Source organism: Geotrypetes seraphini, chromosome 4 (assembly GCF_902459505.1).
Source record: "Geotrypetes seraphini chromosome 4, aGeoSer1.1, whole genome shotgun sequence".
NCBI classification, from domain to species: domain Eukaryota; kingdom Metazoa; phylum Chordata; class Amphibia; order Gymnophiona; family Dermophiidae; genus Geotrypetes; species Geotrypetes seraphini.
Window position 1 is genome coordinate 25,875,648 of NC_047087.1, and position 21,918 is coordinate 25,897,565.

At 42.0% G+C, this 21,918-nt stretch overlaps 1 protein-coding gene across 3 annotated transcripts in view; it reads right to left on the reverse strand.

Moving 5' to 3' along the window:
• WWOX (WW domain containing oxidoreductase) overlaps positions 1–21,918 on the reverse strand; it is a 1,340,377-nt gene that overhangs the window by 714,757 nt on the left and 603,702 nt on the right. Inside the window, exon 9 of one of the 3 annotated variants that reach the window (XM_033942127.1) lies at positions 19,876–20,332. The exons of the other annotated variants lie outside the window; for them this stretch is intronic. Within the exon in view, the coding sequence (XP_033798018.1) occupies positions 20,261–20,332 (72 nt within the window). The 3' untranslated portion in view covers positions 19,876–20,260. Of the gene's footprint in view, positions 1–19,875; positions 20,333–21,918 lie in introns of those variants that run through there. 3 annotated transcript variants of the gene reach the window in all.

Below are 21,918 nucleotides of genomic sequence, written 5' to 3' on the forward strand. Positions count from 1 at the left end.
TAAAAAACAGGGAAACAGTTAAGTTTCCAGTATAATGAGGGCGGTTACAACCCCCCAAACCCCCCACAACGCCACCGCGATCTGTATTAAGTAAAGTGGGGGGGGTTCCCCAACAAAATCCCCTATCGGAGCCACTAAAAACACTTTTTCTTTGGCACGCGCTTCCGTCTTGCACTCAGTTGTCAGCGCGCGCCTTTGTTTTCGGCGGTTTTGTCTATGAACCGTCCCATGCAGGTAAAAATTCTGAAAGGAGGGGGAGAGGGAAAGGGGGCTGCTTTCTAGCACCCGTTAATGTAACGGGCTTTAACACTAGTCATTAATATTTGCCCTGTGACAACACAATTACACAGAAATCTCTTCTCGTGCAGTGTGCTTCTGCATATCTTTCTGTATACTACCATATGCTTCTGTCGTGGTGAGTCTTCCATTGGATAGCAGAGCTAAATAAAAGAAACATAGAAACATTTTCTTCCTAGTTTAAATCGTTTTTAGATTTAAATATTTTTTATTGACCAATTATTTTTATTGTTGTTTTTTTTTTTTAACAATGGAAAAAAATAGTAAAAAAAAAAAATCCCAACAACAAAGAAACAGTAATATTGGTGTCATAACCGAAAACATAGCAACCTTAGGGCTCCTTTCACTAGGCCGCGTTAGGGCTTTAATGGGCTTTCCACGCGCGCAAGATCTTAACGCCAGCATTCAGCTGGTATTAGTTCTAGAAGCGTAGCGTGCGGTGTAGCGCACGGTAATTTCCTGCGTGCGCTAAAATCGCTAGCGCACCTTAGGAAAAGGAGCCCTTAGTATCAGAAAAAGGTACAACTTAATTTTTAAAAAGGAGGTAAATTAACAATAACCAGCAGAGTTCTATCTAGGGTCGGTGGTGGACGTAAATTCAAAACCTGGAATTTCCCTCCTTAAATAGGGTCGCTCGTCAGCACAGATAATTATTTATTTATTTTTGTGTTTCTGTTTTTGCATCTATTCCATCGAATTTGGAAAATCTGTCATACAGCGTAAGGTGCGCACAGCCCGAATGAAAAATATTTTCATCTAATAAAAGCTCCTGTCTATTGAGTCCATCACAGTTTCCACTGCGAGCAGTCATTTGTTACAGGTACAAGGTCCTTTATCCAAAATTCCAAAAACCAAAAAAGCTCTGAAAACGGAAATTTGATGCAAAATGAAAGTACACTTCCCCCTCCGTATTCGTGAATTATTCACTTATTCGTGATTTTAAATTTAAAAAATTTATTTTCATTTTTCGGGCTATTTTAAGCCTTGTAAGCCCCCCCCCTTAAGCCTTACCTGGTGGTTTAGCGATTTGCATGGGGCAGGAGCGTGGGAAGATCACTCCTGCCTGAAAACCCGCTAGACCACCTTTCAGGGCTTAAAATAGCCAAGGGAAGCGGGGATTAGGGATATCATTATTCACGTTTTTTTAATATTTGCAGGCTGGCTCTGCCCCAAACCCCTGTGAATATGGAGGGGGAAGCGTAGTCAATTTCCCATAATGTGACACATCCTGAAACCAATTCTGGTGTGTGCGTTTCTCCTGTTCTCTATGCGATTCAAGTCGTAGGGCTGGAAAAATAGCAGAGAGCCGCAGATTCCACTCAGGTGGCCGAGAAAAGCAGAAAAGGAAGCGTTTCTCTCTGTCAATTGCGCAGCAAGTCGAGGTATTGAAAAAGCTTGATCATCGTGCATCCGTACAACGGCTGACTGAAAGGTTTGGTGGCAATTTTATGGTCTTACAGTCTGCCTTTTTTCTAACTTAACATTACCATCCCAAAATCTGAAAAATTCCAAAAACCGAAATATGCCTGGGCCCAAGGATTTCAGAAAAAAAAAAATCTTATACCCATTACTACTACTGTTTATCATTTCTATAGTGGTGCCAGACGTACACAGCACTGTACATTAAACGTGTACTTGTAAGAGACAATCCCTGCTAGATAGAGCTTATAAACAAGACAAATTTATTACTGGGTAATAGGAAAGAGGATTAGGAGGAGGAGAGAGAGAGAGAGAAAGAGAAATGTTGTGACTACACATCAGGATCCATGTTCACTCTTACTGTTCATCTCTCTTTCATCTACTTCTGTCCTACTGTTGACTGAACTGTAAGCTCTTCTGAGCAGGGTCTATCTCTTCTATGTGTCTATACCTTGTAGTGCTGTATAAATGTTTAATAGTGAAAGCAGTAGAAAGAGGAAGGTTGCTCTTTTCTGCTCAGAGTACATGACCTGTCCCAATCCAGCAGGGCATAATTAATTTGAGGTCTACAGTATTATAGGTGCCTGAACACAAATCCCTACAACTCTTCTTTCTCGCAAAACAAGGCCTGCTCACTGGAGTGTTGAAGTACGCCATTACATCCAACACAAGGCTAATTGACTTATCCTCAACAAGTGGGCTATTGATTTTTTTGCCCATTTCCTGAGCCGCCGCAGGCTTTCTGAACCACAACAGCAGTGTCATAAAAAATTTTAAAAAAGTGAGAATTCAAGGCAAAACGCCCTCATCCTCACTAGTAATTAAAATGACCTACCTATCAGTTAAATGTACTTAGCTAATTATGAGGTATCAGGTACAATTTTTAATTATTGAAATATTTACAATTGTGAGACTAAAAAAGTTTTCCTCATCTGCCAAGGTTTGCTACTTTTGGTCTGATCTCAAAAAAACTAAAAAAAACCAAAACAAACAAACCCTAATATTTAGTCAGTGAATTTCCTTCATTTCTTCTGGATCTAGATTTTATGATTTTAGATTTCATATTTCCGAATCCAAATTCCTGGTGCATTTCAATCAAGTTTTGTAAGTATTTTCAGCACAATTAAAGTCTAAGATTAGGGAACAGCCAACGTGTGTGACTTGCTATAGCTACATCAGAAATCTGCTCTGTTTCACTCTCTCTCCACCCCACCCCCCTTTCTCTTAAGATTTTTCAATTGTGAATGAAACCTGCATCCTTCCTTCTTTTTAGAGACTTCCCCTCTCCCCCTTTTCTCACGTCACCTGCTGCAAAAGTTGCCGGAATTTAAGTGCATAAGAGAAGCCATGCTGAGTCAGATTAAGGTCCATCGAGCCAGCATCCTATCTCTTAACAGTGGTAAATTGAAATCACATGCATTAAGGAGACCCTGTTCTATCTCTGCCAACTCTGAGGGAACTCCTTATACCATTATCTACTCTAGCGTTTCCATTTCCTTATGTAGTAAACGTGTACCCCTTCAAACTTTGCTTTCATTGTCAACATGTACACAGTGTTCCCATGCAAATTCACGGTTCACAGACTCACGTCTGAACAGGCTACGCTTATATTCTCTCGAAGAGCGCAGAGAAAGGGGAGACATGATAGAAACATTCAAATACATCACGGGCCACATTGAAGTGGAAGAAAAAATATTTTATCTTATGGGTCCCACGGCGACAAGAGGGCACCCGCTAAAACTCAGGGGGGAAAGATTTCATGGGGACACCAGGAAATACTTCTTCACCGAAAGGGTAATTGATAAATGGAATGGTCTTCCACGCCAGGTAGTTGAGGCCAGTACAACGCTCGACTTCAAGGGACGATGGGACCGTCAGGTGGGGTCGCTCCAGAGGAAAGCTTAAAAGACAGTTTCTCGAAGAAAGAGGGTTCTTGAGTGGGCAGACTTGATGGGCCGTCAGCCCGTTTCTGCCGTCATATTCTATGTTTCTATGTAATTTGCGGTATTCTCTGACCACCTCTTCCTGTACTAAAGTCGTGCTACACCAATCAGGAGCTGCATGTCAAAGCAGCTCCTGATTGGTGTAGCCTTAGTTTAGTAACAGGAAGAGGTGGTCGGAGCATATTTTCTTCACTCGCCAGCACTCCAGCTGCCCTCTCTTGCCTCTTGATAGGCGAAAAACTGTATTCGCGGTTTTTGAAATTCAGGGGGGTTCCTGGAATGGAACCCCTGCGAACATCAGGGGTAATGCCAAGGAGAGTAATTTTATAACAAAGAGTCAAGGCAGGAAAAAAAAACCCATATAGGTACTCCCATGAAATTTGTGGGGGTTCTGTTCAAGGAACCCCCGCAAATTTTGAAAAACCATGAATATGGTTAAAAGGCAGGAGAGGCAGATGGGTTGCCAACGGGTGCAAAATCGCTCAAGGCAGGAGAGGGCAGCTGGGGAGTCAGCAGGTGCAAAATCACTCGCAGTATGCTCTGACTGCCTCTTCCTGTTACTTAAGTCAGGGTACACCAATCAGGAGCTGCTTTGACACGCAGCTCCTGATTGGTGTAACCTGTACAGGAAGAGGTCATTGGAGAATACCGCAAATTAGTGAGTCTGCGATTCGCAAACTCGCAGGGGAACACTGTATTTTGCCTTTAGTGATGTGAAAAGTTCCTTCCTTCCTGATTTCTTCTATATGTCACACTAAATGGTTTGGGTTCTTTAAACAAAATGTAATATTAGGCAAGGAGAGTCTGAGTAAACACAGCGTAGTTTTAAAATTATTACTTTATTTATTTAAGGAACAAAATGATCCAACACCCACATCACCCATGTGAAAAAGTAACTGTCCCCTTAGTTACACAATCAACCAATAGACCAAATTTAATTAATAATTGGGTTACGGTATATATTCAAATATAAGTTGATCCGCGTATAAGACGAGGTACCCTTTTTCCCCCAAAAAAGTAGGAAAAATGGTTGACTCAAATATAAGACAGGGAGGGGAGGGAGTGTTAATATTCATGTCCCCTGCATGGATCAGTGCCCTGCCCCATTCCTAATTCCCTCCCCTGCCAGGCTCTGCACTCAGCCCCCCTTACTCCATACCAGGCTCTGCACCCAGCCCCCTCCCTCCCTGCCAAGCTCTACACCCAGCCCCTCCTCCCTGCCCTGTAGCCTGCCCCCCCTCTCCTGATGTCCTGCAGGCCTCCACTGCGCCTGCCGTATGACCTGGTGGGCCGGAAGTGGAGGGATCCCTCCCATCTCCTGTCCCGGTCAACTTTATAATCCAAATCGCAAAAACAAGTCTACTTATGAATGGCTACAAGAAACAAAATCAGTGTTTTGGATTGGCTTTACCATGCTATCTGCTGATGCATTTAGATCAGGGGTCTCAAAGTTCCTCCTCGAGGTCCGCAATCCAGTCGGGTTTTTAGGATTTCCCCAATGAATCTGCACGAGATCTATTTGCATGCACTGCTTCCAATGCATAGTCCTTGGGGAAATCCTGAAAACCCGACTGGATTGCGGCCCTCGAGGAGGGACTTTGAGACCCCTGATTTAGATTCTGCCTTGTGAGGAACCTGCAGATCAGGGCTGCCCAAGTCCGGTCCTCGAGATCTATTGGCAGGCCAGGTTTTCAGGATATCCACAATGAATATGCATGAGAGAGATTTGCCTGCACTTCCTTCTTGGGATGCAAATCTCTCTCTCATGCATATTCATTGTGGATATCCTGAAAACCTGAAAAGCCAGTAGATCTTGAGGACCGGACTTGGGCAGCCCTGCTGAAGATAACAAGCTGTCAAGCCCCCAACAGGGACAGCCTAGACCAGACATGGGCAACTCCGGTCCTCGAGGGCCAGAATCCAATCGGGTTTTCAGGATTTCCCCAAGGAATATGCATGAGATCTATTTGTATGCACAGCTTTCAATGCATATTCATTGGGGAAATCCTGAAAACCCGACTGGATTGCAGCCCTCGAGGACCGACATTGGACACCCCTGATCTACAGAGTCCTAACCTATAGATTTTGTCCATCATTGATGACTGAAAAGTTAGATCAAACTATCCTTCCCCTCTCTAAGCTGTATTCTCTATGCAGGCAAACTGGAAAAAATCTCTTCTCTTCAAAATCACAGGTCTTTGGAACGACCTTACTATCCCGTTGCGGAACCTAGGCTCTCTCCAACTATTCCGCAAGCAACTGAAAACTTGGCTCTTCTCTAACATGTAATTCTATTTTCCCCCCTTACTCTTCCAGTCTATATATAAGCTCATGTAAACCTTTTCCTTTCTCTTCTTATATTTTAAATTCTTGTAAACCGTGCCGAGCTCCACTTCTGTGGAGAGGATGCGGTATATAAACTTAAGGTTTAGTTTAGTTTAGTTCAATAGCTAAATTAAGCAAATTGGTTTCATCAAGAAACAATAAAAGTGATTCATTTAAACTGAAACAAGTCTTTGCAACAAGGGCTAATTTTAAATAGGATTTGCCATGGAAAAAGGTCTTTTTAATAGCGTAAAAGTGCATTCAGATAAAATACACTCACAAGAAGGCAACACATACTTTTATGTGATCTGTGTATAGGCAGTGGCATAGGAAGGAGGGGGGAGCGGACTGCCCCGGGCGCTGGCATGGTGTGGACGCCGGCATCCCTCCTTCTCTCCGCATCCTGCCTCTTCCCACTCCACCCCTCGCTGTGTGATCCTCACGACTGTGTTGGCTCCCGTTGACGTCACTTCCGGCCGCCATGTATATGAAGTGACAACAGAGGGAGAGCCGATACGTCACGATGAGCACGTTGAAATTGCTGCTCGCCCAGTGAGCTAGCGGTATGGAGGAAGGGAAGGGGGGGGGTCATGTGTGGCAAGGGGAGTGGAGATGGGGGCGGGGTTCTACCACCCTGGGTGCATCTTGCTCTCGCTACGCCACTGTGTGTAGGTGTGTTCTGGGATAGAGTTCAGGCACAGTCCCAATGTACATCAATACTTTATCCGCTAGCATTTAAATTGCAGCTTCAATTTCTGCTGGGTTACCCCCCTAGTATTTTATAAAGACACCTTGGCACCTGTATGACTTTCAATAAATAGGGCACCTTCTTGGCCATCACGCGCAGGACCTGTGGAAAGGCCACTCTGCAAGAACAATGTGTACGCAGGGATTTCAAGTTTCAGGTTCAAGTTTTATTACAATTTTGATGTATCGCAATATCATAAATTCAAAGCGATTTACAATTAAAAACAGGGTCTTAGTTATTAACTACAACAAAGACACGAACATTATGAACTGATACGTAGGGGAAGTAGGGGGAACTACAATAAGCCTAGTAAACGAAACATAAAAGGTAAATACAAAGGGAGGGTAAAAATTTTTAAAAGTATTAAAAGAGAACATTAAGAGGTATTTTGTTTTTGGTTTTTTAATTTCTCGGAACCTAACACAGAGGAGACGTGAGTTTCTGCAAAGATCGGGGGTCAAAGGAAAATCCTACAATTAGGTCTCGAAGGCATCCTTGTACAACCCGCATTTTAACAGTCCTTTACATTTACTTAGTGATTTTTCTTCCTTAATAAATGATGGTAAGGAGTTCCATATCCCGGGCGCTGTGACCGCAAAGATCGTATCTTGTCTTGTATTTATTATGCTAAGCGATGGAATTACTAGCAGGTTTTTATCCTCTGATCTCACCCTCTCCAAGGTAGGGAGAACGAGAGGACACTCTCTAAAATTGAAAGGGGATCGATTCCGGACAAACGTAAGGAAGTTCTTCTTCACCCAGAGAGTGGTGGAAAACTGGAACGCTCTTCCGGAGGCTGTTATAGGGGAAAACACCCTTCAGGGATTCAAGACAAAGTTGGACAAGTTCCTGCTGAGCCAGAACGTACGCAGGTAGGGTTAGTTTCAGTTAGGGCTCTGGTCTTTAACCAGAGGGCTGCCGCGTGAGCGGACTGCTGGGCACGATGGACCACTGGTCTGACCCAGCAGCGGCAATTCTTATGTTCTAGTAGGAATATATGGAATAAAATACCTTTCTAGGAATGATGGAGCTTCAATTGTTAATATTTTGAATGTTAATAGTGCTATTATATAGGAGATTATGTGAACAATAGGAAGCCAATGCGCTTCTTTGAGAAGGAGTCACATGACCAAATGTTTTTCTTTTTTTTTTTTTTTAAGTTGAAACAGTTTTATTTATTTTCAAGCATAAAATAAACAATAAGTAATGGTTATGTCACAACCGGTAACTATGAAGGCACTCATATTTATGATTATTTTGGAGGTCCAACTTTTATGCATATTTCCTATTTGTTATAATTTTAATTGCAGCGTTTTGAATTAGTTGCAGTCGACTCCTTTATAGAGCAAGTTGCAGTAATCTAACTTTGAAATGATCAGTGAATGTACAAGGACAGTCAGTGACATTCAGTCCAAGAATGGAGCCCATTCGTAACCTTTGAAAACAACCTCTCACTACTGCACTAATCCGATTGTGATATGTCAATTTTTGATCCAGAATAACCCCCAAAACTCTACTCTGAGTGACTTCCTGCAAATAGAAACCGGCTATACCTTTTCTAGAAAAGCAACATACACACCTATGTGTTTTTATAAAACAGCCCCTTCGAAGCTTGTCCAGAAAAAGACATGCTCTGAGGCAGTTGTGATGTTGAGGACATGTTCTAATGTCGAGAGTTCATATAATGGAGGCAGTGTATGCAGATCAAGCTCATGCATAGTCATTGTGGATATCCTGAAAACCTGACTGGCAAAGGGGTACTCCAGAACCGAGTTGGAAAACATTGGAATAGGACCGCAGGGAAGATACATGTCCAAACCCAAACAAGTACCATTGACACCAATTATAATGGCTTGTTAATTAATTATTTTGTGTGTATATCTGAAATCTCAATTTTTTAAAAATTTTTTTAAAAAATATTATTTTATAAACTACAACAGTGTAGTACATTTGACTGAATACATAAAAATATTACAGAGATTACACCATTTTATAGTTAGTTTATAGAACCATAACTTTACCCACCCACCCTTCTATCCATTATTAATAATATAAGACAACTTTATTACATTGATACAAAGAATTAATTTCAATTTTTAAATTACCTTTCCCTCCCCTCCTCCCCACCCCCACCCAACCCCGGATGTATAAGGAAAAATTTAGAGAAAAATGCATAAATCATTAATGTGAAGCAGCAAATAAAGCCAATGGACTCCATACTTTGTTAAATGAAACACTGGACCCCAAACATTCTGCTTTCATTCTTTCATATTTGTATGTATTGCATACATTTGTCCACCAAAATGTATAGTTTAATCTATCATGGCTTTTCCAATTTCTCGTGATCAATTGAACAGCTATTCCAGTCAAAAACAGGAAAAGACGGCTTTTATATTTATCAAGGGGAGGTTTAACGTGTAACATAGTACCACAAATTATGGCTTCATATGTTAAGGGAATATCCGATTCTAAAACAATATTTATTTGTCCCCAAATTGACTTCCAGAAACTAAATATCAGTGGACAAAAAAATAACAGATGATCTAAAGTCCCTATATCGGCATGACAGTGGCAGCATCTATTAGATTTGGAATTATCTAATTTTTGCAAATGAAAATTTTTGCAAATAAAAATAACCATGTTTGCCTCATAGATGCTGACGCTATACATTTCAACCTCCAAGTCCAAATTCGTGGCCAACGAGATACAGAAATATACCGTTTAATCTCGATGCTCCAAATATCTCGGAGACTATTTTTAGGTTTTTTTATTCAAAAATTCAGAAATTAATTTATACCACTGGGCAGCCTGATGTCCTACTAAATCTGTCTGGTAGCAAAGGATCTGCAGGCTATAATAATTTTTAAAATTTTTCCATTCAGGGAACCGACTCCGAATGGCCTGCTTCAACTGCAACCACCTATACTGTTGAGATTTCAAAATGCCAAATGATTGTTGCAGCTGTGAAAATTCCAGCAGTTTCTCATTGAATATACCGTATTTGCCGGCGTATAAGACGACTTTTCAGTACCTTAAAATCCTCCCCAAAGTCGGGGGTCGTCTTATACGCCGGGTACTGTTTACATGCCCTTACTTTACATTAGAGAGCTGCACGGGGACGCCCCTAGGGTCGCGGGGATCCCGTGGGGACGCCCCCTAGGGTCGCGGGGATCCCATGGGGACGCCTCCGAGGGTCGTGGGGCTCCTGCGGGGCTGGATGTACTCAGTCTTCTGGATGTACGCGGCTCTTCTCCCTACCTTCTCTGCTTGCAGCACAGAGCCGAACGGAAGTCTTCCCGACGTCAGCGCTGACGTCGGAGGGGAGGGAGGGCTTAAACAAAGCTTAAACAAAGCCCTCCCTCCCTCCGACGTCAGCGCTGACATCGGGAAGACTTCCGTTCGGCTCTGTGCTGCAGGCAGGGCAGATAAGGAGAAGGAGAGTAGCCTCGCGGTTCGAGTGGCTACCAAGGGAGAGGGGCGGCCTGCCCCGCCCCGCCCCGGTTGCAGCACAGCCGGCCAGGTTCCCTTACTTTTGTGGCACTTCCCCGACCGACCGATAACAGCCCGGGTCCGACAATCCTCCCTGCCCTGTAGCCGCGAATCTAAATTACCTTCTTACAGCAGCTGTAAGAAGGTAATTTAGATTCGCGGTTAAGGGCAGGGAGGTTTGTCGGACCGGGGCTGTTGTCGGTCGGTCGGGGAAGTGCCACAAAAGTAAGGGGACCTGGCCGGCTGTGCTGCACCCGGGGCGGTAGAGAAGGAGGGGGGGAGAAGGATGCTGAAAGGCCATGGTAAAGACAGGAGGGGGGGGAAGGACTCTGAAAGCACTTGAAGACAGAGGAGGGAGAAGGAGGCTGAAAGCACATGGGGGAATACAAAGGGGTGGAGAAGGACGCTGAAAGGCCATGGGAAGGGCGGGGGGGGGAAGGACTCTGAAAGCACATGGGGAAGACAAAGGGGTGGAGAAGGACGCTGAAAGGACATGGGGAAGATGGGGGGGATAAGGACACAAAGGAAATGAGGAAGAGAGAGTAGGGAGAAGACGCTGGCAGGGAAGAAGACAGATGCCAGACTATGGGGGGAGCAGAGAGAAGAAGATGGGTGCCAGACAGTGTTCCCGCTAAGCTGCGTTGGCCTGCGCTCGCGCACAAAATATTACATCGCAGCGCAAAGTTTCTCTTCACAGCGCACACACGCGTCGGTAAGGTAAGGGGACGCATTGGGGGGATTGCACTTCCCCACAATTGCCATGCTTCGGTTCCTCTTCTTCCTTCCTTCCCCCCCCCCCCCCCCCGCGGGACCCTGCGGCACCATCAACTCTTACTCCCTCTAATGTCGGCCCTGCAGCTCCAGACTTCCTCGCACCTTCTCCCCTCCCCCTTTGGATCGCTATTATTTTAAATGTTATAGCCGCGGAGCTGTATCCATCAGTGGAGATGTCTAACCTCGGCCTGCCCCAGAACTCTTACTGCAACAGTGACTTCCTGTTCCTGCCTAGACGGGCGTCTGCTGCAGTAAGAGTTCCGGGGCAGGCCGAGGTTAGACATCTCCACTGATGGATACAGCTCCGCGGCTATAACATTTAAAATAATAGCGATCCAAAGGGGGAGGGGAGAAGGTGCGAGGAAGTCTGGAGCTGCAGGGCCGACATTAGAGGGAGTAAGAGTTGATGGTGCCGCAGGGTCCCGCGGGGGGGGGGGAGGAAGGAAGGAAGAAGAGGAACCGAAGCATGGCAATTGTGGGGAAGTGCAGAGCTGCAGGGAAGAGTGTTGCGGTACCCAGCTGGAGGGAGAAGGAAGATGAGGGAGGGAATTAAAGGAGATGCCAGGGCTTGGAGCGTAGGAGGAAGGTATGCCAGTCTAAGGGAAAAGGAAGGGGGAGATGTGAGAGCATGGAGGGGGAGCGAAAGATGGAAGAAAAGGAAAGGAGAGAGATGCCAGAGAATCAGGGAAGGGGAGATACCAGACTATGAGGAGAGGTGTGGGAGAGGGAAGGCGAGGAGAGAGATGCCAGACCAATGGGGTGAAAGGAGAGATGGAAGGGGGAGGCATACAGTTTCTGGAAGGGGCATAGAAGGAGAGAAGATGCCATATAGGGGAAGAGAGACGGCAGACAGTGGATGGAAGGAAGAGAGTTACAAGAAGATGAGGAAAGGAGAAACCACAGAAGACAAAGGTAGAAAAAAATTTCTATTTATTTATTGCTTTAGGAGACATGTGTCACTGTTTCTGTGAAGCATTGTATGCAGAGTCCAGCTTCTTGCTGGTTCAATTTAACCTTTGTCTATGTATTTTTATTTTATCCCCCCTTTTACAAAACTGTGAAGCGTTTTTAGCACCAGCCTTGGTGGTAGCAGCTCTGATGCTCAGAATTTTATGAGCATCAGAGCTGTTACCTCCGTAGCTAAAATCCACACTACAGTTTTGTAAAAGAGGGAGGGGTTAGTTTGTGATTACATATTCCTTACTAGGCGAAGGTGTTTTCTGTGTTCTGTGTGTTCGAAAGACATGGTTTTCTGTTAGGATTGACGGTGTAGGATTGATCTGTGCTGGTCTGGCTTGTTTAGTTTTACAATGGGTGTATTGATGTACTGCTCACTGCAATATGTAAGATGCTGCCTTTTCCTAGGTACTCATGTGTGACGTGTGGTTTGTTACTAAAAATCATGTTTTTCTTACAGATGGGGGGGGGTGCCAAAAAATGATGGGCCCCGGATGTTACATATGCTAGGTACGCCACTGTATGTAAAGATACCAGAAAGCTGGCGTAGCAAAAACTTCTAAGTTTTGAGTATTTAACCCTCCCACAATCTCACAGGCACTCGTTTCAAGTTTATTGAGATTTTGATTTAAACGCAATATCAAATATTTTCAATGCGTATAACAAAAATAAATTTGGGGAAATAAATAAAACCATTTGAACCAGTGTTCCCGCTAAGCTGCGCTGGCGTGCGCTGGCGCACAAAATATTACATCGCAGCGCACACGTTTCTCGTCACAGCGCACGATCGGAAGAGGCGTACGGCAGATGGCAGGGCGGCGAGAGGAGAATCGGGCGAGTTGGCTCATAACTTGCTGGCGCCCGATATTTTTGGCTCACGGTGAAAAAAGTTTGCTCACAACACCCGCCCGCTTAGAGGGAACACTGGTGCCAGACCAATTTGGAAGGGGGAAGAAAGGGAGAGGCACAGTAACAGAGCAAATGGAAGATGCAGAAGGAAGAGAGATAGTGGATGGAAGGAATTGAATGAGAACATGAGGAAAGCAGAAACCAGGCAACAAAGGTAGGAAAAGAATTCTATTTCTTTTTTTTTTTTTTTGCTTCAGGATAAAGTAGTATATTAGTTGTGTTGATAAAAATTTATAAACATTAGAGGCTCTGGTAGAAACCCGTTTACAAAGTATGTATTCTTCCCAATTAATATTTTCAAATTAATAAAGTCTTTTTGCTTATTTGTAAATGGGTTTCTACCAGAGCCTTTAATTCAGTAGCATAATTAAATGAAATAACTATTTCTGAAGTTTATAGGGATGGGCGGGGACGGAGGGGATTCCTCGCGGGGACGGGTGGGGATGGAGGGGATTCCTCGCGGGGACGGGTAGGGACGGAGGGATTCCTCACGGGGACGGGTGGGGACGGGTGGGATTCCTCGTGGGGACGGGTGGGACTTTGGCAGGGACGGGTGGGGACGGGTGGGATTTCTGTCCCCGCGCAACTCTCTACTTTACATGCCCTAACATCTCCTTCCTTACCTCCTTACGGTGCTTACGGTACTAGTAAACCTGCCGGGACATCAGCGGGGCCATGGCGGGACATCAGTGTGACAAGGGTGCCAGCTCCTTCATCCTGCGCAGCGGGAAGCAGCGGCGCTCTGGCCCCACCCCTTTTCTCTTTACTACGTCTCTCGCACATGCGGCCGTGTGTGGAGTCTAGCCCTTAAGGAAGTTGCGGGGGCGAACAGGAGGCTTTTGAAGGCTTTTAAAGGGAAACTGTCATGCCAGCAAACTTGCTAGGGACTTGCCCGGCACTTGCTCTCTCCCTCTATGTGTTATCTTCCTTCTATCATTGACAGTTTCAGTTTGGTTAACAGTTTAGAAAACAAATAGAATGGCAGCTCCCATGGGTTTATTGTTCTATTCAGCTTTAGTGAATTAATTAAAATTGTTGAAATAAATTCTGATGTTCTTTTAAGTTTTATTTGTTGTGCAGAAGGTGTGCGGAAGAAGGGGTAGTCTTATATGGCGAGTATATAACAAACTCTATATTTTAACTGTAAAAGTTGGGGGGTCGTCTTATACGCCCAGTCGTCTTATACGCCGGCAAATACGGTAACATCATCCAATGTCTGAATACCTGCCTGCATCCAATTCTTCCAGGCGATCCGATCCCAGCACCGCCCACTTGAATCTTGGAGTTTAACCATAAGGACTGTAAAGTAGATTTCAATATAGGAATATCTGTTAGTTTATCAATAAATTTAATTGTTTTCCATGCATCCAATAAAATTATGTTGTCTCTAGCATAGCATATTTCGTCCCCAATGAAATCTCAAATTTTGACAACCTATATATAGTATAGTTTGGGGGATTGTGTGAAACATTTGTTTCAAAATGTAAATAAGTGAGTACGGAAAAAAAAAATCACCTTAGAAAACACATCCATATATAATCCTATTAAACTAGGTGCTTTTTTCTGGGAGATCAGTTTTAAGGACATAAGAGATGCCATATTGGAGATTGTCCATCAAGGTCCATTAAGCACAGTATCCTGTTTCCAACAATGGCCAACCCAGATCACAAGTACCTGTCAGGAACCCAAAAGAGTAAAACAGATTTTTATGCTGTTTATCCTAGATTTTCCCCAAGTTCTTCTTAATGGCTTATGGACTTTTCTTTTAGGAAATTAACCAAACTTTTTTTTTTTTTAAACCCTGCTAAGCTAATTGCTTTCACCATATTCTCTGGCAACAAATTCCAGAGTTTAGACACTGAATGAAGAAATATTTTATCCAGTTTGTTTTAAATATATTATTTAGTAGTTTCATTGCATGCCCCCTAGTCCTAGGTAATTTTATATGCAGCTATGTGAAAGTGTAAAACAACATTCTCTTACTCCTAATATTATTGTTCCAATAGCACCTGCATGCTCCCTCCTCTTATGAGTATACGTGTTGCCTGTTTCCGGGAACATAAGCATAGCTAATCTTAAAGACTATCCTATTCTACTCAAGCCCTTATGTGATTTTAAAAAAAGCTCAAAACAAAGGGTTCTAAAAGCCACAGCTCTGCTGACAATCTATCTAAAGTTACCTGCTCGCTAACATTTGATGAAATTCAGTGCATAAAAAAGTGACCCATGTGTTCATTTTAAATCAGCCTCAGAGCTGCAAAGTTAACTGAACCATAGGTTTTCACACTGGAGCTGACCTGACCTGACCTGACCAGGCTCCAAGCTGACAGCTATAAGATTAATGAACAGTCTTACCCCAAAATCTTCCACTCCAAGAACGATTTATGCTGTATAGAAAAATTACTGGCAGCAAAATTATAGAACCGGCCACCTAGCTTATGTAAAACATATTATTTGCACGCATTTACCCCTGCCTTGACATTCACAAATTTCCTGATTTCGTGCACCTGTGTGCAAAATATGCACAAAGGGGGGAAATTCTGTAAACGATGTCTATAAAGATAGGTGCAGATGACATCGGCGCCTATCTCTTGTCAATCACACTTAGGCGCCTATTACAGAATTGTGCCTAACTTAAAACTTAGGTGCTTATAATATAGGTCAGGGTTAAAAAGGCCTACATTACAGAATCGTGCCTAGCGGTGCCTAAGCACGCCTATTTTGATGTTAGGCACCACATTACAGGCACCTATCTTTTGTAAAATCACACCAAAGAGCAGGGCAGGATTAATTCATCGAGGGCCTCTAGGCACACAAGTACACTGGGCCCCCCTGCCCCACCCCACCCTGAGCCCAGGCGGAAACAGGAAGCTGCGTCAGAGGGAAGCTTTGGGCAAGCAGCACCGCTTGCACAATTACAGTTCCTGTCGCCTTTCTTACACACGTTGCTTGCTTGTCTTACTTTCCGTTGATGGGACTGAGGGGCCGCGTTGCCGATTGTGGTGGGGCCCGTGTTGCCGATCGGGGGGCCCACGTTGCCAATCGATTCTGGAGGGGCCCATCGCCGTTTGGAAAAAAACTCTCCTTCATCGGGCCCCCCTGACCATTTCAGGCCCTAGGCACGTGCCGACTTGGCCTATTGGTTAATCCTGCCCTGCCTAAGAGGATAAGCGCCTATCTCCCAATTAATTTTAATTTTTTCAATTATGAGCACCTATAGGCGGAAGTGACATCAGAGGAAGAGCCGACGCTGGTGCAAGCAGCAGGCTGGGGTTACTGCTTGTGCCGGGAACGTTAAAGAGGTACAAGGGAAAGATAGTTATAAACTTATCTTTCCAATTTCTATTAAAGGTATCACCATGAAGTTGATAAATAGAATTAGGATTCTAGGGGTTATCTTCGATGATAAATTAACCTACCATGAGTATATTAGTCACGTTGTTAAATCAACTTTTTACAGACTTCGCCAAATTCGTTCAGTATCAAAATTCTTATGCCCAAAGTCTCTGAATAACCAAATTCATTCTTTGGTTATTTCAAAAATCGATTACTGTAATGCCCTATTTAAGGGAATGGCTCAAAGGGAAATCAGGCGTTTGAAGATCATCCAGAATGCTTCAATTAAACTTATTATGAAAGCCAAGAAATTTGATCATGTGACTCCTTTACTTAAAAAGGCACACTGGCTTCCTGTCGCACATCGTATAATGTACAAATTAAGTTTGATCCCCTTTAAATCTCTGATATCTAAAACCCCAGCTTTTATTTACAAAGCACTGATTCCTTATACTTCATCTAGATTACTGAGGTCTAATGACCAACATTTATTAATCATTCCCTCCCTTAAAATGATTAACACACGACGGCAATCCATCTTTTCCGTTACAGCTCCTCAAACATGGAATTCCCTTCCAATTTACTTGAGAGGAAAAAAAAAAATTGGAAAAATTTAAGAGCAAACTCAAAAGCTTTATTTTTAAAGGTTCATTTAATGACTAAATGAATTGCCTAAGAGTTTCATTTTATCTTTATATCTTTTGAGAGTTTTTGTCCCTCCCCTTCCTATTGTTTTTGACCTTAATTGTCTTTCTTTTTATTAATCAGATTGTATTTCTTTTCCTATTCTTTCCTTCTGTTTTATTATGTTTGCAAAGTTGGTTTTTATTATGTTTTTTGTAAGATTTAGTCTTTTTGTTAGTTATGTTTGTCTCCCCTAATTTTGTAATTTTATCGATTTGTTCATCGCTTAGAATTTGGAATAAGCGATTAATCAAATTTTATAATAAACTTGAAACTTGAAGAAGCAGGCGCCTCTCACCCTCGCTATGCCACTGAGTGTGGCAAAAGTACCAATATGATGGAGATGGTATCAATAATGATGGGGATGGGATAAGCATGGAAAAGAATTAACTGGGAAAGAGGGGATGGGGACCAGAATATGTCCCTGCGCACATCTCTAGTGCAGACCCTTCTCTTCTACAGGGCGCATTGTGTGCGCATTCTTTAATACCTGGGGGCCTTGGCTCAATTTTAGCAGGAAATAGAACAAGGTGCCACAATCAGTTCTGGTGAGACTTCCTGAATTAAGACCTGCATAGCTTTATTAGTTTATGGCAGGGCTACTCAAATGGACCTCGGTCCACAGTCTGGACCATGGAGCCCTGCCGTGCATATTGCAGAGGTGCAGCACTCCAGCTCCCTGTACTCATGCAAGAGTCATCCGCAGCAGCTCCCTTCTCCCTCCCATGAGCACCCTCCACAGCGGGTCACAGCAGAGAGAGTGCTCAAAGTTGCCTCTATCTGGCTGGAAGAGCCTTTTGTCTGCCGCATCCACCTCTCCAATGAAACTTCCTGTGAGCGACTACGAGCATAATGTTCAGCTTTCCAAATGATTCAATAGAGTTTAAAATTCAACAAATTCACATTCATGGACTGAACAACATTGTTTTGAATTACCCAAGCATACCTTACAATACTTATAAAATCTAGATTCCAAGATGAATGCTGAAAGAGCTAATTTTTTTTAGTGTGGTTGGGAAAAAAAAATCAATTTTCATAAGGTTACATCTTTTCACCTCTCTCTGTACTATATTAAAAATAAATAAATTAAATTTCACTCTACAGAGTAAAATGCAAACACAAAATTATTATTTTATATTCTTTATTTTCCAGTGCATGTAATGGATCATTTATGAGTCTTTTTTTTTTTTTTAAATTTAAAATATATGGAAATCTTTTCTTGTATCACTCTACAATATTGAATTGAAAATGTTGGCCAGTAGCCCCTTTCCTATAGTTGCAGTATGATTTTGGTTTTTATGAGGAGGGGGTATATAAAAACAAATACAATCACACCCGAGAAACATTCTCAGCATGTGCCTACCTGAATTTTTTTTAACAAGACAATTGTTTATTTTAAAAATGTGTATTCCGCTTATAACCTAAGCGGATTACAGCATTTACATACATAAATCCAATTATTACAATGTCACAGACCATTTGTATCATCAGGGCTGATGGGGTCTGAGGGGTGGAGGGGGGTCCTGCGTGGGGATGCCCTCAATATTCGGGGGGGGGGGTGTTGAGGCAGGAGGGACTGGGCATCCCTCCTGTCGTCGATGTACAGGGGAGTTTCCAGCAGAAAGGACTGGGCATCCCTCCTGCCAGTAGTCTTTGCGGGGGAGGGGGGGACAGGTTGCTGCTAAACTTATCATGGCAGGAAGATCCCTTGCCACGATAACCCAATTCTCTAACTGGTGCCTCTGAAATGGACGCTGCTTAGAGAATCAGGTTATTAGGCGGCTAACATACACCATATTTCCACAATCACAGATATTTCATGACCTATGTGCTAAACAACGTGATTCTCTATAGGACGCCTGTGTACAATTCTCAAAAGCCGCTTAGGCAGATTCTGAGACTAGGCATCCTATACAGAATCCGTCCCACGGATATTGTGGAAATATGGTATATGTTAGAAGCCAGGAATATTCAAAATACTATATTGTTGGACTTAAGTCCTCTTTTATCAAGCCATGGTAGCGAGTGCCACGCGGCAAATGCACTGAAGCCCATTTAATTCCTATGGGCTTTGGTACTGTTTGGCTTGATAAAAGAGGCCCTTAGTTGTCTTAGCAGGTAGTTCAGAAAACAATCCTTTGTCAAGCTTCCTTCGGATTAACGGGCCAGGAACACCTCAGAGACAGGAGGGAAGAAACACAAAAGTGGATTCCTAAGATGAACTTGTGACTCAACCTTGCTTTTTCTTTTTTTTTTTTTTTAATTCTTTATTTAATTTTATAATTTGACATAATAATCAGTCAATTCAAAGAAATATTTCAATACCAGTCTCAGCAATAGTTAACAAGATAATTAAAAAAAAAAAATTAGATGAAAAAAGAAAGCAAAACAAAAATACAATACAATAGGAAAATTTTTTTCAATTCTAAACATACTGGATTGAAAAATTAGACCTCAATAAGAGGGGAGAAAGCTACATTCGCTGAATTTTCAATCAAACATTACTAAGAAAATAACCTTGCTTTTTCAGAGTCATGCTAAGGAGCCTGGAAACAGGAAGAGGATAAATTAATACTACATCTATTATGCTGAACTGCAGTTTTTGTGTTGTTTTCTTACTGTGCCTGGGGAGATGCTTATATTGTTTGAATTTTCCATGAAGATGATATAATAATAATAATTTTATTTCTTTTTTTATAATTCTTTATTCATTTTCACAAATTACATTAAGTGTTAATATTTTCATTCACAGTAACAATAAATACATCACTTATAAACAATCATTGGTATATTACATATATTCTTATCCCTGTCCCTCCCTATCCCTCACCCATCCCCCCAACCATATACTCCATTATTGTATGATATATGTAATAATAAAATATATACCGCCCAACCAGAAGTTCCAGGCAGTTCACAACAAGAGAACTGAGGCATATCAGTGAAGATGCAAGATACAATAGAAATCAGTAGAATACAATGCTATGCAATACAATAAAATACAACATGATATAATGTAGAGTGATACAAAGCAAAGTCATCGCATAAATTTACCAAACAGTGATTTTCTAAACTCATAGTAAGACTGGGAGTGGCCAATCGGAGAACACATCCAAGAGTTCATTCTCCCCGCTTGAAAGGCTAAAGTTTTGTCTAAAAAAACTTTTAAAACAGCAGGTTTTCGGAGTAGGGTACATGAACACGCCCGAGTTTCTTGTGTTCTTGCTTGATGTGAATACATTTAATTGGAGGATAAGTCTGATGGTAGTAATCCAAAGAGTGCTTTCTACCAAATGTAGCTGAATTTAAAAAGGACTCTGGCTTCAAAAGGGAGCCAATGGAGTTGCATGTAAAAAAGGGCTTATATGGTCAAACTTTTTCAGTCCAAAGACCAAACGTACAGCAGCATTTTGAACCAGGTGAAGTCTTTGCAGTGTTTTCTTGGTTGATCCTAGATATGTGATATTACAATAATCTAAGTATACATGTACTAACAATTTTAAAAATTAATTGTTCTATTCATAGTAACCAGGAACCTTATTTGTGCAAAAAAGTTGCATATGTTCTTCTGAACTAATTACTAAACAACATCGCATTAATTAGAAAATTAAGTGCTGGGAGCATTTGGCTATTGTATTCATTGGACTTGAAGCCAGCCCATTCTCGAGATGAAGAATTTGAGTTGGCAATATTCAGAATACTTTCCCCCTCTTTTACTAAGGTGCGCTAACCGATTAGCGCGTGCTAATCAAATTAGCGCACACTAAACGCTAACACATCCATAGACTAACATGCATGTGTTAGCATTTAGCGCACGCTAATTGGTTAGCACACCTTAGTAAAAGAGGGCCTTAGTATACCAGGGTTTAAAAAAAAAAAATCTCATTGTCTTTTCATTAAAAATATACATGCAATTGCAGAGCAAGCCTTAATCTGAAACTGAACGCCCTTTGGTTTGTTTTTTTAATAATCCAGTAGCAAAACATCTATTTCAGAGAGACATGTTTGTCTTCATGCTTTTCTTAACCCTCTGGAATCGTCAAACTTGTTTCCCTATGAGCCATCTCACAAATGTATATATATATTTTTTTATTTTTATAGGTTTTGGTTTATTCATTTATATTCCAAACGAAGACAGAACAATACACATGAATTAACACAAGTCAATTAAAAAAAAGCATAAAAAATCAAAATCAAAACATACTCACTACAATACACAACCCCATCTAAATAAATCCCACTTCCCCTAAATCATTTAATATACATATATAATCATCAACTTTTTCCAATTTACTGATTCAGAAATTAGAGTGCTAAACTCTTCTTTCCTGTGCAGTTATAGATTTCATGTTAGGCTTTACAATGTATTCTCTAATAAATGTTCTAACATATAAAACTTCGCTGTATGGTTTGGAGGGAGAGTGTTGGCATAATGGCTTCAAGAAGATTGTAATATCAGTAAATTGCCTATGTGCCTTACCTTGTATTTAAGAAGGTTACCTGTCAGCAAAGTGATGTGTTATAACTTTGGTCTCGCTATTCACAGAAGGTAGGACTTCATGTGAAAGCATTCCCTCTATCATGCAGCAATAAGTTAATTTCATTTTCCTTTTTATTTAGTCAAGTTTGCCATATCACTTTGGATGCCTTCGATTTGAAATTAAAATTTGTAGTCTTGGGTTGACCTTAAAGTGACTGACCCCCAAATCTAATCACTCTGAGCTCCTAAGAAAATCGACAAATATGTCAGGTATGACTTTCAGCATCAAAACCTTAAAAAAAAAAAAGAAGTTTAATTTGCAGCTAAGGCAAGAATAGTTTGCAGGTTTGTCCTGCCAGTGAGAGGATGTATGACTCTATTATCTGTAAAATCATACATTCACTACTTTTGTTCTTTCTTATCAACTATTTCTTTTTTATTAGATCTGCATTAAATCAAAAGATCCACACCATAGGTGGTCACTATGTGGTCATTGTCAACCACAAATAGAAATATACTTTATTTGAGCAATTCTACTGTATATCCTATTCTTCTTG